The 15,726-nt window shown below is 40.1% G+C and overlaps 1 protein-coding gene across 3 annotated transcripts in view; it reads right to left on the minus strand.

Annotated features, from left to right (window-relative positions):
- UBE2H (ubiquitin conjugating enzyme E2 H) overlaps positions 1–15,726 on the minus strand; it is a 108,427-nt gene that overhangs the window by 14,995 nt on the left and 77,706 nt on the right. For 2 of the 3 annotated variants that reach the window (XM_047696143.1, XM_047696144.1), the window contains exons 4-5: positions 10,150–10,189; positions 8,769–8,821 (exon numbers count right to left, since the gene is read on the minus strand). The exons of the other annotated variant lie outside the window; for it this stretch is intronic. In XM_047696143.1, the coding sequence (XP_047552099.1) occupies positions 8,769–8,821; positions 10,150–10,189 (93 nt within the window). The remainder of the gene's footprint in view (positions 1–8,768; positions 8,822–10,149; positions 10,190–15,726) is intronic. 3 annotated transcript variants of the gene reach the window in all.

Raw genomic sequence — 15,726 nt, forward strand, 5'->3', positions numbered from 1 at the left:
AGAGGCCGAGTCATCAAAGCCACTCCCTCTCTCCTCAGAGGCCACCTATCCCACTCCCCCAGATGCCCCAGTGCCCTGGGTTCCTGCCTTTAAAAGCCAAACAAATAACATACACTTGCACAGCAGTGTGGATTCTGTGGTGTTGGTAATGTAAGCAGGAGTTTCATATACTCTTACTCTGGGAAGCTCATCGTCTTACAATTTTAAAGAAGTCAATGCTGATAACTACCAAATCTTTCTAACTGGTCCTTTTTATTTCTGGTCTTGTCAAATTTGACACACTTTTCTCCTGATATCTAGATAGACTCCAACACCCTTGTTGCAGGCTCCCAACCTCTGGAAGGACTTTGATTAGGCTTTCTCCTTTATTCCATTACTCAGTTGGTTTTCCAGACTCACTACCTGTCCTAACAAAATGCCTCTAGTTCCTCTTCTGTCTTCCCTGGCATGTATAGGGCCCAATGTACCATTCCACCTCAGATCAGGGTCTGGCCTCCAGGCTCCACACTCTTGCCTCTGTAATCAGAGGAAGCTTCCTTAAAACAATGACTCAGGTCATTTGCCATCAAGAGCAAGTTCCTCTTGTTTTCCTTCAAAACTCTTCATATTCCAGAAGCATGCTATCCAAACAAACTTATAGTTCACTGGTCCCCTCCTGTCTGACGGAGAACCCCTGGCTTCTCAAGTCGAGATTCACTGCGCCAGCCACAACTCAAGGTATTATGTGTTCCGTAATTCAACAGGGAGCAGGGCTGAGAGGAATGAAATTCAAGTCCTACTCAGGGGTGCTTGGGTGGCTCAGTCATTAAGCGCCTGCCTTCCGCTTGGGTCACAATCCTGGGGGTCCTGAGGTTCTCTGCTCAGCGGGAAGCCTGCTTCTTTCTTTCCCACTCCCCTTGCTTGTGGTTCCCTCTCTCATTGTCTCTCTGTCAAGTAAATTAATAAAATCTTCAAATAAATAACTTCTTTTTAAAAAATAAATAAAAGTCCTACTCATAATTGGGGAAAATCACAAATTAAGTCTAGTGGTCTAGAGCTAATGATTCTCTAGGACTTACACAGATCATCTCTGTCCAGGGACTTTGGGCCATTATGGTTAAAGCTACTAGCTAAATAGTTGAGATCACTTGAGAATTAACCATGTTATCCATATCCTTCATTTATTAGAGAAAAATAAGCAGCTGACCTTTCAAAACTCCACTGACTTTTGCTCATCTTATAAGCAACTTAATCAATCCGTCATGAAATGCTAAGCAAGTCATAAATTTATAATATGTATTCAAAATAAAATGAACCATAAAATTCCACTTCATTCATTCAGCTTTTTTTCTTTTTGGGAAGGGGAGGAGCTACCTATTAGACATAAAAAAAACCCGTATGAATACACATTAGTCAAATTTTTATAAGACCAAAACAGCCCAGATTTCCTTTAGTTATTTAATATAAATTTTGGTTAACTAACAGATGTTCACTTTTCCACTCTTTTACTAGCTCCTAAGAAGCTGGAATATTAATAATGGCTTTTAAAATTTCTCTTGTTTACAGTCTGTGAACACTAAAAGAAAGTGAAATTCTACCCTCACACACAAGGAGTCAGAAACCTGTATTTCTTCAACCCGAAGAATGGCATTTCGTGCGGCCAAGAAGGACCTGGTAAGCCGGGGCTCTAAAAGGTGAGAGACATCTTGAGGAAATCTTCATAACAGCTGGTCAGGAGGAACGCCCACAGATAGGTCGGTGGACTTGCTAAAAGAAATGGCTCTGAAAACAAAAATCACATTCTCTAAAATAACTAACCTGAACCCACTGTTCAATGAGGATAGCCTAATCCTATAGCTGCTTTGAGGGCACACACGTGGTGAGCAGAAGCAGACCACCACAGAGACTTCCTGTGGTCCTGTGGCACAGAACCAGCTGGCCACAAGGCTTGCCACGCCATATTCCGTTTACTGAAGGCTGACATGTCGCTAATGGAATAATGTATCAAGCCACCAATCTGCTAGGAGATAAATCCAAGAATGTATCCAATTACTTAACTGAGAGGGTCTTCTGGGTTTCTGTGTGCATGAAATATATGAGGTCTGAATTCATCAGATTTTTAAGTGTTCTCAGGTTAGTCCAAGGGGATCTTTGATTTTTTATAAGGAGGCTCCGTGCCCATGTGGAGCCCAATGTGGGGCCTGAACTCACAACCCTCAGATCAAGACTTGAGCCAAGATCAACAGTCAAATGCTTAATCAGCCGAGACACCCAAGCACCCCCCATGAGGATCTTTTAAAGACAGAATAAGATCTTATGAAGAGGGTCATGCAAGCAAAAAAACAAAACACACCTCCCTCCTCGCACCAAAAAAAAAAGTGGGGGGTAGTGCAATTAGTAGGAATTAGTAAACAAAGAATTTTTGCAATATAATTGATAAGATTTCATCTCACTAGGGGTAGCATTACGATTTTTAAGAATTTCAAGGTAAACACAGGCATTTTTGTTGTATGTTGGAAAGGGCAAGGTCAAAGACATAGGGCACTAAAACCTGGAGGAATACCAGATCTGTTCCGCTAAGGGCCAGATCACCAGGCCACCAACCAGAGGTGCTGTCGTTACAGAACACGGAACATTTTAAAGCACTCCGCCAGACTTAAATCATCTCCCATCCACTACAGCTCCCTCCCCTGAAGCGCGTAACCTGTGGAGGTCTGCAGAGCAAAATGACTGCTGCACAGAGATGAGAATGAAGCACACAGGCTCCTGTTTCCCAAAGCCATTTCCCTTGCCATCTTGTTGGTCTCACACACCTCCGCCCCCCTCGGATGCTCTTTAAAGGCCGTTCGTCCTAATTCAGACCTGGTATGATCCTGCTCACCTCAGAAGACTGCCAGCTGAAACACAGTAATGGGATTTGTTATTAACTTTCCAGAAATAAGGGCAGTTAATGTACAATGAGCCAGTTGGTACTCTTATAGTCATACTAAAACTCCTCTTAAAGTTTTTACTTACTAGACAATAATTTAGTTTGTCTTTAACATCAAAAAAGATACTTCACGCAATTACAAGGTAAGTGGCCACACATGGCAAAGACTTCACCTGTACACAGTGATCACAAGCAAATGGAAACAAAACAAATGCACACCCTCACAACTGAGCCCTCGAACTACGACCCCCAAGAAGGTAGAACAGCGCTGTGGCTGTCTTTCAAGGCCACAGCCTGGCTCATCTACACCACCATCATGAAACCCGGACCGCTCCGTGAGCCTCATGCTGACCACCAGTGAACGTGAATGTAGTTGTTTAACCTAGGACGACCCTGTTTTTCTGCGTACAGCTAATTAAACTCTTAGGCCAAACACCACATCTGAGTATCTCCAAGCAGACTAACAGAGCTGGCAGACTATGGAGCTAGCTAAGTACTATGGAGGCCATCAAATGCCAGACTGAGCAAGTTACCTTTACTTCCTACAGCTGACATTTCCCCCATAGTGCTGAAGAGAATCTGTTCCACCTGGCCTCTGTCTAGCAGAGCTACAAGGACATCCAGCTGTTCCGAAGGCAGGATGATGTTTATGATTCCAACACTCACAGATCAATACTGAGTTCTCTAGCCTGTTCTCAGACGGTAGTTGTTGGCCAATCAACCACCCATGTAGACAAACCCATGTATCTCCTGTCTGTGTAACTGCACTAAAATGGCTAGGAACACAGTTAGCAATCCCTAGTGCAACATAAAGCACTATATGAAGACACAGTTACCTTCAGCCAGAGTTTTAATTGTTTGGAAAGATTCACAGGCTACCTGACTGAAAAGAGGAATAAAGTAAATATTTCCAACATGAGAAAGCTTAAATTCACTAGGCCCACAGTATAGTACTATTAAATAAATTTATGGTTTAAAATTTTCTAATGCCTAGTAAAAGAAATTTTTATTTCTCATCTAATTTTAATCTCAAAGTCCCTGAACCATTCCCTTTGTTGTAGTCAACTTCATTTTGTCTGTGACTGACTCCCCAGATGACTCTAGGGGAAGTAATTTCCCAAATGTTGATTTTTCTCACCAGCAAAGTAAGAGGAGTATCCAGTCCATTGGCTAGCAACCCTAACGTGAGAAAGAATAAAACTGTAAACTGCCCAATTTTATAAGAAAATTGTTTTTGACCTTACTTGTCCACAACTTAATCCACAAAATAAGTCATCTACCAAGTCAGTTGAAAAACGGGTAAAATTAAATAGGAGAGAAACACAATTTACAGGGGTAAAGGATGCATGGCCCAGAAGGGTGGGAGAGAAATGAAAGGTGTACAGTACTAAGTATGAGAGCTTCCAGGAGTGTAAGTAGAAAAGCCAACTATGGATAAAATATATTTGGAAGTAAAAAGGGAAAGTGGGGGGCGCCTGGGTGGCTCAGTGGGTTAAGCCGCTGCCTTCGGCTCAGGTCATGATCTCAGGGTCCTGGGATCGAGTCCCACATCGGGCTCTCTGCTCAGCAAGAAGCCTGCTTCCCTCTCTCTCTCTCTCTGCCTGCCTCTCCGTCTACTTGTGATCTCTCTCTGTCAAATAAATAAATAAAATCTTTAAAAAAATAAAAAAAATAAAAAAAAATAAAAAAAAAAATAAAAATAAAAAGGGAAAGTGGAAAACAGTAGGGACACTTAAAAAGCTACCTGCGGCTTAATGAACTTTCCTTCCATCAAGCTTTAAAATTACAGTTGTTTCTGAAACTAACATCCATATCCCCTTGGATGAATTTTAAGTTTTCCAGAGCTTTTATCATTGCTGTCTGGAAGAGGAGGAAGGGATGCGATAAAAAGAAAGAAAAGAAAAAAGAAAACAAAGAAAGAAAAAGATGCTATCATACAGGAAATGAAAATAAATCAATTTTGGGGTGGCATCTGCTACTTTCCTTTTAAGGTCACAACAGTAACAATATTAACTTTTTATTCAATAATTTCATATGATGACAAGCATCTTTACAAAATTAACCATATTACCCACTATAATTAGCTCTCTTGCAAGGTTAAATAATATAAAACTGAAAATTACTGGGTGATTACACTACAATCATACCAATTCTAAGCTTCTGAATAACAAACTACATGGACACCTGGCAAAGGAAAACAAAATAAGAACAGAAGCAATGAGTCGGGGGACTAGAGGACTATAGCTGCCATAAACAGGGACCCTGATTAATAGCAGGTTATGATAAGTATACATCCGAAGTTTCAACTGGGAATTGCTGCTACCCGAAAACTATGTACTTCCATTGCGGAGTACATGCCTTGGGGCAAAGTTAATTGCAGGAAATTTCACAAGTAATTCCCTGCTCCTTACCATATTATATAGCAGAGGTGTTGAAACAAGTTTTGGTTGCCAGGCTAAGCCTTTTGGTTTTCAGTTGAGTATATGTGTTAACACGCCAACTTTCTCCTATTAGTTGTTTTATATTAAATTCGGGTTTTTTTTGTCCTCAGAACTAAGATTCTCTGAAGAATCACAGCAGGAAACTGAATGACTCCAATAAATTCACCAATTATAGATTAACTTTCAATGCCAGAGGCTTTAGCAGTTCGCAGTAAAAATTCAGTTTCCATCTCAGGATCAGGGAAGTCTAAAAGAAACTTCAAGGTCATCTGTACCAACCATTTCTGTGTACTTTTATATCAATTATAATTACCTGTTCTAAAACTTTCCATGAACAAAAATGAATTTTCTTGAGTAGAAGTTTGGGTTTGAGCAAAGTGTCAGAACAGTTCTCCCATGCTGAGTAATATAGGGCTTGAATTCAAGACCCTGGGGTCAAGAGTTAGTCGCTTAACTGACTGAGTCACCCAGGTGGCCCATGAGCGTATTTCTGACTACACTCTAATAATACTCCTTCTTGGGTTCCTGCACTTACCTACGTTTTAGTCTTGTCCACGTTTACATATTATGGAACACTGAATGGTAACTCATACACATGTAGTAGGGAAACAGAAGTTCACTTCGACCAATGTGATTTAATCCTTGTTACTAAGTGCTTCACAAAGGAAAGCTTTCCTAACATTCTACAGATGTGATGAAATCTTAAGTCATGCTGGGTTTCTGCTTTCAAGTTCTGTTCTGAATCTCATACAGCCAACGGAAGTAAAGTAAAATGGTATAACCACTTTGGAAAATAGTCTGTCAATTCCTCAAATGGCTGACCAGAGAGTTACCATGTCACCCAACAATTCTGCCCCTAGGCAGACACCCAAGAGAAATGAAAACATTATGTCCAAATACAAACTATTCAAAAAAGCCAGAAGGTAGAAACGGCACAATTGTCCATCATCTGACAAATGGATAAAAATGTGATAGCTGTAAAATGCAGTATTATCTGTTATTATAAAAGTATGAAGTACTGATTCACACTACAATGTGATCAATCTTGAAAACATGATGTGAACTGAAAAAAAAAAAAAAAAAAAAAAAAAAAAAAAAAAAAAAAAAACAGTCACAAGAGACCACGTATTATATATTCCACCATTAAAAATTCCAGAATAGGCAAATCTATAAGGACAAAAAGTAGATCAGTCATTGCCTAGGGTTGGGGGCTTCGGGGGTGATAGCTAAGGGATTTTTTTTTTTTTTAAGATTTTATTTGAGAGAGAGCACAAGAGGGGAGAAGGTCAGAGGGAGAAGCAGACTCCCCATGGAGCTGGGAGCCCGATGTGGGACCCGATCCCGGGGTTCCGGGATCATGACCTGAGCTGCTTCACCAACTGAGCCACCCAAGCGCCCCTAAGGGATTTTTTTTTTTTAAGGTGAAGAAAATCTATGATGAAAATGTGCTAATGCTTGTATACAACTGAGTTTGCTTAAAAACTATCAAATTACATGCTTTAAATGGGTGAGTTTCACGTGTATGAGTTATAATTCAATAAGCTGTTATTTTAAAAAATCTGTTTCTAAGATGTGAAGTACTTGAGAATCAGCAAATTTCTTCCACAAAGCTTTTCTAGTCAACAGTAAAAGAGTTAGTTGAGTCCAATTTATTTTACTGTAATTGGAACCAGCTCGCAGTATTGTTATGTACATTTCTAAAATGTGAATGCAGTTTAAGAAAATACATCATTATATCAGCTATTCCAGGCAGCCTGCCATGAGACATTTTTACCAAAAAAAAAAAAAAAAATCTTAAAAGGAACCCATTTAACTAACCTCGAGTATATGTTCTTTCTTGTTGCCTCATCTCCTTATAAGCCATCATATCCCTAAAATTCTCATGTTTAACAATATGAGGCATGATTAATTCAGTCACTAGCTCAACAAATATCTGAACCCTTATGTACACCATGCACTGTTTGGGCACTTGTATACCAGTGTGTACACATACACATACACACACACACAGTCCCTGCTCTTGTGGAGCTTACAATCTAGTAAGACAAGATAAACAATAAATGCTGGTTTTAAAGACAGATTTTTAAAACAGAGTGCTATGCTATGGAGAAATGCTGTTTTACATGGGGTATCTAGGAAAGGAGGCTTCTCTGAGAGATGTCTGAGGGGAGAAAAGAAGGAGCCCAGCCATACAAAGACCAGGGACCACAACTGCAGGCAGAGGAAATAATTTTTGAATGGGAGAACAGGAGAAAAAAGCAAAAAAAAAAAAAAAAAAAAAAAAAAAAGATTAACCATGTGCTGCCAGTGACCAGCCTTCTGCCATGAGTCTGATGCACCTAGTACAGGCATGTCAGGCAAGGTAGCTTACAGATTACGGCTGGAGTAAGATGTCTCCCCACTGTTCGGTAAGAAAGGTCACCTCTGGTTAAGCCCTGCCTACAGTGATCTCCTTGGACCTCTGCGCAGCTGTTCATTATGTGCACCTCCCATTCTTTCACCACACATGGGCACAAGGTGCTGTATAAGGAAGTGTTGGGACATACAGACCAATCACACATGCGCCCCAGTGACCCCTGTGGCAGGAAATCATCTAGTGGCACAAAAAGGCATGAACAACACACACAGGTACAAAGCAAAGTGGGCCATGAAAAAAGGGATATAAAATGCAGGAGTGTGCAGAGATTGCCTGCAGCTGGGGCATCAGGGAAGCCTCATGGGGAGGGGCACGAGAGCAGAGTCTGTGACACCTGAGAACTTGGACATGTGTGGGTATACAGATCCGTTTGTTGTATCCCTAATTAAGTATATTTCAAAACATTCTTAACTCTCCAAGTTACAAGCTCAGGGAGAGAAGGCGTGATACTCCTTGTATCTCTCTGTGATACTTAGCATTGTATCGCGATGTATCATGATTCATTTTAAGAAGAGATGTTGATTTCAGCACTGAGGCAAGGTTAAATTATTCTTTGTCTCATAACGAGATTTTGAGCTTCAAAACAGAAGACTCCCAAACCTCCTAATACACCATCTCACTTCACAGGGACATTCCTAGGAGTTTTTCCGAAATTCAAAGGTATTACAAGTGAACAGGTAGACAGTGTGCTTCTGAACACACACACACACACACACACACACACACACACACAATGTTTACATGTGTGTATTTGCAGGTCTGCATTCGTACATCACTACACCTTAAGTGCAGAATCCCACAAGATTATTTTAAACTTCCCCTGCTAAATTGAAGTTCGTATTTCAGAGAAAATTTTTTTTTCACTGAAAAAAGTTTCCCATCCAGGCCCTCATCATCCCTTCCCATACCCAACAAAACATCTTAAACCAGAGAAGAAAAGCCAAACAACATTTTTTAGGCAGTGTCTCAACATCTCTAAAAAATATTCCATGGCCAAACTCACCATAGAGAGCTGTCCAAGTTTGATTAATTACATCTAGACACACAGTTCCTGACCTGAAACAGATGGAAAGAATGGCATTTTTTAAAAAATTAGAAAGCTAGTCGCATGTATCTGGCAACTAATTTTACTTATCAAGAAAAGTACCTTTAATAGACCATCAAAAAAAGAAAAGAAAAGAAAAAGAAAGAATTCCAATTAGGGAAAGTACGATGAGGAGCAGAATATATACGAAATCTTAAGTGTTTCCTTACAGACTGAAAGGGAAAACCCACAACTACACAATGGAGAAACCAGACAACACCTTAAACAGGTGCTGAGGATTCACAGGGAGGACCCGGCAGAAGGGGGGCAGACAACCCTGTGCGCCTGCCCAGGATGTGGCACTTCAGGCCTAACATGCATCCTCTGGCTCTAATGAGGAGGAAACCCCACACAACCCCAAACTGGGGGGCGGTCTTTAAAATAACTGATCTATATTCTTTTAAAATGTCAACTTTAAAAAAGCTGAGGAACTATTCCAGATTAAAGTAGTTTAAAGAAACATGACAAGTAAATGCAATACATGGTCCTGGGCTGATGATCCTTCACTGACGGGGGCGGGGATGGGGGGGGCGGGTAGTGCCAAAAAGGTACGTGCGGCTGAATGTGGCAGTAGATTTAGTAGTACTGGGCTGTATTCAATTCCTGCATCTGACTGTGCTGTGGTGACCAACAAAGCATCCTTGTGGATCATGCCCCAGTGACGGACAGAGTGTGTGGGGACAACGGGCATGATGTGTGTGCATGACCCATTCAGAGCTCAAAATACCTCCTGTGTTATGTGTGTAACAGCAGAATTTAGTGCTGTGACGAGGAAAAACTGCGGAACAAAAAAATGTACTGCAAACAGCATCGGAAGTACACAACAGGAGGCACATTTTAAAGCATCACTAATAAAATATTAGAAGGAAAGAAAGGGTAAGTAAGAGTCATTAACTAAATGAAACTACAGTCATTCACGTTTGCTTTACTCTCAAGAACCCAGAAACACTTAGGGGCTGGAAACAGTACATTTGTATACAGAAAACTGATCTGTGAATTGTGTCCACACAAAGAGAACAGAGCCGTGGAGCAGGGCAAATGCTAGCTAGGTCTCACAGGGAATGAAGGACCCACGCACAATGTAAAAAAACTAAGCAGCCCAACAGCAGGACCTGCACTAGGTGGTTTCGAGTATCAGAACCCTGGACTCCATAGTGTAAGTGGCCACACAGTCCTCTCCGCTGATAAAATCCAAAAAGATAATTGAGAAAAAGATAATTTTTAATAATGGAGAGAGAGAGATGAATGCTAAAAAGAGCAGTTGCTGCTAAGATTTAAACATTTTTAAACAGTTACTTACGCTTCATCAATGTTGGGATGGAAAATTTTATTCATGAATCCTGTAAAAAGAGATGTTAATTAGCAGCAAAAAAGTGTCCAGAGAACAATTCGTTTTTAAGTATTTCAGTACTGGAAACAATTTCAGTATTGGAAAAAGTTGATGATACCCATAACTGATTACTTTTAATCTTATATGCTTGGTTACTGATAAGACGATATATTCTCCTGACAGTGTCAATTACTTAAAGCACATCAGAGTTCTATTAAAAAAAATGAGCAAACTTTGAGAGCAATGCAGCTTCTTATATACAGAATAATCATTGAGACACTTTTCTGAGCTATGAAGGGTACCTGCCAAGAATATGTGTAGTCCTAAATGGGTTGTAACTGGTGCCGATTCCTTTTATCAGAAAGTTAAGAAAGCTACTCTGACTTCCCTCCCAAAGGTTTTGTTGTTCAATCTCTAAATTTAGAGGTTCTGCATTTGAACTTCTCCTTCTGTGGCTCAGTTACTGGTATACTGCTGGGCTACACTGTGTGCGGAACATGAATGAAGCTGTTGAAAACACTAAAGAAGCATCGCTTCCAATCCACAAAGGATTTCATAAGAACGGTGACCAAAATATTTCCTTTACGTTCAGTCTACTCATTCCAGGAAACCCAGTTTTTTGATTAAAATTGGGGCAACCAAGAAATGAGGCAAGGAGTTAAAAAAAAAAAAATCTGGGGCGCCTGGGTGGCTCAGTGGGTTAAGCCACTGCCTTGGGCTCAGGTCATGATCTCGGAGTCCTGGGATCGAGCCCCCGCATCGCATCGGGCTCTCTGCTCAGCAGGGAGCCTGCTTCCTCCTCTCCCTCTGCCTGCCTCTCTGCCTGCTTGTGATCTCTCTGTCAAATAAATAAATAAAATCTTAAAAAAAAAAATCTGTCAGATGGCTGTATCTGTCAGGGATTCAAGCTTTTTGATTTATTCTAGAAAAACAAGGAGAGACTTTTAACAAATTATGTATTTATAATTTTTTTAAGGATTTTATTTTTAAGTAATCTCCACACCCAATGCAGTACTCGAACTCACAACCCTGAGATCAAGGGTCACATGCTCTACTATCGACTAGACTTTAACAAAATATTGATGTTTAAGTTCCAAGGAAAAACTAATTTTTTCTCTAATTAAGAATCAGTGATTTGGGGTGCCTGGGTGGGTCAGTGGGTTAAAGCCTCTGCCTTTGGCTCAGGTCATGATCCCAGGATTCTGGGATTGAGCCCCACATCGGGCTCTCTGCTCTGTGGGGAGCCTGCTTCCTTCTCTCTCTGCCTACTTATGATTCTAATAAGTAAATAAAATCTTTAAAAAAAAAAGAATTACCTTAAAAAAAAAAAAGAATCAGTGACTTAATCAGTTTATATATATGTAAATGGCAATATGCTAAAGAAGAGGTCCACTGTCAAAGCTGTCATTTTATCATCTCGAGACTTCTTTATGCCATTTTACAATTTCAATAAATTGAAGTTCCCTACTACAGTGACAGTCACTATGTCCCTCCCAATCCCACCCTCTTTCACCCCTCCCCCCGCCCCACCTCCCATTTCTCTTTCCTTCATTCAAAATATACTTGGTTAACACCTGTTTGTCTGGCACTGTGCTGGTTCAGGGCATAAAGGTAGCCAGGCAGCACACTTTCCCTAGGAGGTCACCGCAGTGGCGAGACGGGACACAAGTCAGTAAGGGCAGAGCGCACAAAGAACTGACATAGTTGAGGGCATGAGAGGGAAAGAGGAAGGTACCAGGAAAGTGCTGAGAAGCGGTATTGGAGAAGGATCCTCAAGGACGAGTTTCAACAAAGGTCATCTTGGAAAAATCTAAAAAACTTCTCTAGACTCAGGAAACAGATATACAAAATCCTGGTTAAGTATTTCACTCTTTCCTTGCTCTAGTCACTCCAATACTAACTATGCTTCTAAATTTTGTTTTTTACTCTTTCATGTTGAAATAGCTTGTTTTCTCTAATTCTCTCGAAAGCCCATACAATGTTTAGATTACTCCGATGTAAAAAGAAATGACTTGTATCCAATTACTATTTCATATTAATTTTTCATTAAGGAAATAAGTTGCTTCCAAGTCTAGATTTAAGTACGTGTTTATTGAAGAGATTAAACTAAGCCAATATAAATGTTCATGTCTTAATGTTAAGAGGATAACAATTCTATATGAGCTTGGAAAAACACTAATAAATGTATCCATGAAGAACCATGAGGGTATCTGTCCCAGCATTATTTTAAAGGCCAAGAACCAAATGCAATCCTATCAAAGGGACTGGAGAGTCCATATGCTGGGAGTCCTATGGTAATGAACTAGCTAAGTATCAATTTGGATAGACCCATAGCTGAGGGGAGGGAAAAAAAAAAGTTGTAGAATACTATTTGTAGCATGATACCATTTAGATACACTAAAACAAGGCAATGCTACCTATCTCTATGATAACAAAAGTACAGAAAACTGTACTGGACCAACATAAAACGAACTTACCGAAGTAATCAACTATTTCAGTGAGGGCACAGGGTCAAGATCATGTGGGAACAGGGAATAGAATGGGAATGGTGATTAAAGATGAATCTATAACACTATTTCTTTTAAAAAGAGGTAATGGGCTTGTATATTATTTGCTCCTTTTTTTTTTTTTTTAAGTGTGCACATATGTAGGACACTAGAAGCAAACATATACAACTGTTAACAGTGGTTAATTCTTCATGGTGGGAACACTGTCTCCATTATAGTTTTCAAATCGAATCACCACCCCGCTCCCCAATCCCATACCCAAAGTAGGATCACAGCAATGTCAAAAAAGCTAGAAGGAAACAACCAAGTGTCAACAGTAGTCAACTTTGAGAGACTCCCGCATTAGTATTACTCTCCTGACTTTCCAAAATTTCTACATTGTGTCATTTTAATAGTTGGAAAAAAGAAACCCTTTCAAGTTAAAAAAAAAAATTATAAACAGTAGCAAACATACTAAAGCAGACCCAATTATACATAGGTTATCTTATGCTGAACCATTTTAAGGAAAATCAACTATTTTATTTGATCTCAGAACAAATAAAATAAAATAAAATAATAAACACGTTCTTGTTTAAGTATTATAAATTCATTACCCCCCCCCAAAATCAAAAAAGATCTTCAGGTTATAAGGCATGTGATCATCCAGATCAGTTACAAACGGGAATCTACTGCTATCACAACTGCCAAGAAACTTCCGGATGAGTGGGAAACACTGTATGTTTAGCCACTAGATGGTTTAATTCAACAGACTCATTCTATTCTGTGAAAAGTACTTTTTCACTTCTGTGAAAAGTACTTTGGCTTGAGGACACAATTAAAAACTTAAAATTTGTTCTTGATGCTTAAATCCTGCTTCTGCTACATGGTTCATGAGTAACACCTAGGAAAGCAACATCTACAGCAGAGGTCCCCAGTGCTACAATCTAAGAAGCCCCTGGAGAGCTCTTTATGAACAGAAGAGTACTCTGCTAGAAGGTGCCAGACAGGAATGCTGGGGTGGGGGCTGCAGTTGTAAATGGGATGGTCAGGGAGGGCCTCGGGGAGGTGTCAATTCCAAGGAGGTAAGGGAGGAATCCTTCAGTATCTAGGGGAAGAGCATCTATACAACACAAACAGCCAAGCGCAAAATGCATCAGGACTTTGCTTGTTGTGTCTGAAGACCAGCAGAGACTGGTGAGGCTGAAGCAGTGAGTAAGGAGAAGCCAAGAAGCGAGGTCAGAGAGGTGATGAGCATTTGTGGGCCCTTTTAAGGGTACGGATTTTAAGTCATTCTGAGGTGGGAAGCCAGAGACTTAGCTAAAACAGTGATACATACAATCCCTCTGTAAAATTTTTGTTTCTAACAAAAGTCTTATCTCTAAGAAAAAACAAAACAAAACAGGTGAATAAGGAAACAGCTCAATCAGGTCACAGCACCTTAGTGCTGGGGACAGAACAAAGGTCTCCAGCAAAATGGAGTGGGCGGTCTCTCCCACAGTAAAAATGAAGTTTAAACAATCTGATGGCACAGGGAACCCCAAAGGTGTTAAGAAAACAGCTTGGGACAAAAGAGCTTTAAATGTTTACCAAAACAGTCTCTGAAAGATTAAGGTGCCTCCCTCCTGGTACAAGGTCTGGAGATTACATTTGGAATCAATAGAGTTTCCACACTGTTTTCAATTAAGTCAAGATTCTGGCTTGGCTGAATCCAAGAGTACATAATAGTGCCAAAAAGGACTTAGTAAACATACTCTTAGTAATAAATGGGTTGGAGCCTAATCCCCAGTGCCCCTGCTAAGTATAAAACATCATCTGCGCTCTGAGACAGAGGGCAAACTCAGATGGGAAATAGGAAAGGATTCACAAGGACTTCAGTTCTGGTCCCAACCCTGCTATTAACTGCAAGCCCTGGCTAGATCGCTTCACTTCTGTGGGTCTAGGTCTTCACATGAAATAGCCAGACTGTATGATCTCCAAAATCTCCACTCTTCATTCCGTTAATAAAGGGACTATCAGCTCTAACAATCCAGGATTTAGTACAATGGCCAGAGCTCTGGCAACAGAGGAATTTAGAGGAAATGTCCAATAGTTAAGTCCATAAAGGAAATTAATTCTGCAAGGCACATTTTTAGGTACAGAAATATTCTGGAGCATGTAATACAAGGCTAACAACATGCTAAAATACCATAAAGAGATACAAAATCCACGGACTACTCCAAAGTAGGTAGAAAGAGAGTTTATAACCTTGCCTTGGAGGAACAAATTCAGCCAGACCGATTCTACCCAAAAAACAATCTCTAGACTACAATGATCTCTTCCTATACCAGGCTTTTTCAACTGTTAGAAAAACACCCAAAGCAAATAAACAGAAAGGAGTGTATCTCTTACATCTGCTCTCAGACAAGCTGTGGAGAGCGTTGCTGGCAAAGCCACTCACATTTTAGATAACGATGGCAACAATGGCACTTCTGGACGAGAAGGGGAGGAGACAGAGAAAGAACAGGCTAAGAATTCAGAATTCAGAGAAGGAACATTCTCAGGACTGAGTGTGTTTGCCCTGGCACATTTTCCTTCCTTTTGGCAATGCTATCACCACACTAATGAATACGTCTGCAGTAAGAGAATTTTCCCAACACTTGTTTCCATTCAACCAGGAACTATTTTGAAGATATTTTAAGAAAATATATTTTGAAAACTGCTTTTATGAAAACACGATAAGTGGAAGTAGCAAGTCATTTTTAATCTACTTGATTTAAGATTTTATTCACCAGACATTGTCTAATCATATATATATTTCAGTGATTTGACCAGATACAATTCAGAACGCCTTCAAATCTTTTAGACAATTATTCTCTGGCATGACTTTAGGCACTTGTAGAAGGGAGGACATTAGGAACAAAAGGTTTAGCGAAACAGCTCACCACCTCATCCTCGGTCTTTCGGCAGAAGGGAATCAGGTCATTTATAACTCTGGAGGAGGAATCCAAATCATGCTTAGTTGAGGTTAAAAAAAAAAAACAACCACCAAAAAACTACATATCTTAAAAAGGAAAAGAACAGA

The sequence above is a fragment of the Lutra lutra genome, chromosome 11 (assembly GCF_902655055.1).
Source record: "Lutra lutra chromosome 11, mLutLut1.2, whole genome shotgun sequence".
NCBI lineage: Eukaryota > Metazoa > Chordata > Mammalia > Carnivora > Mustelidae > Lutra > Lutra lutra.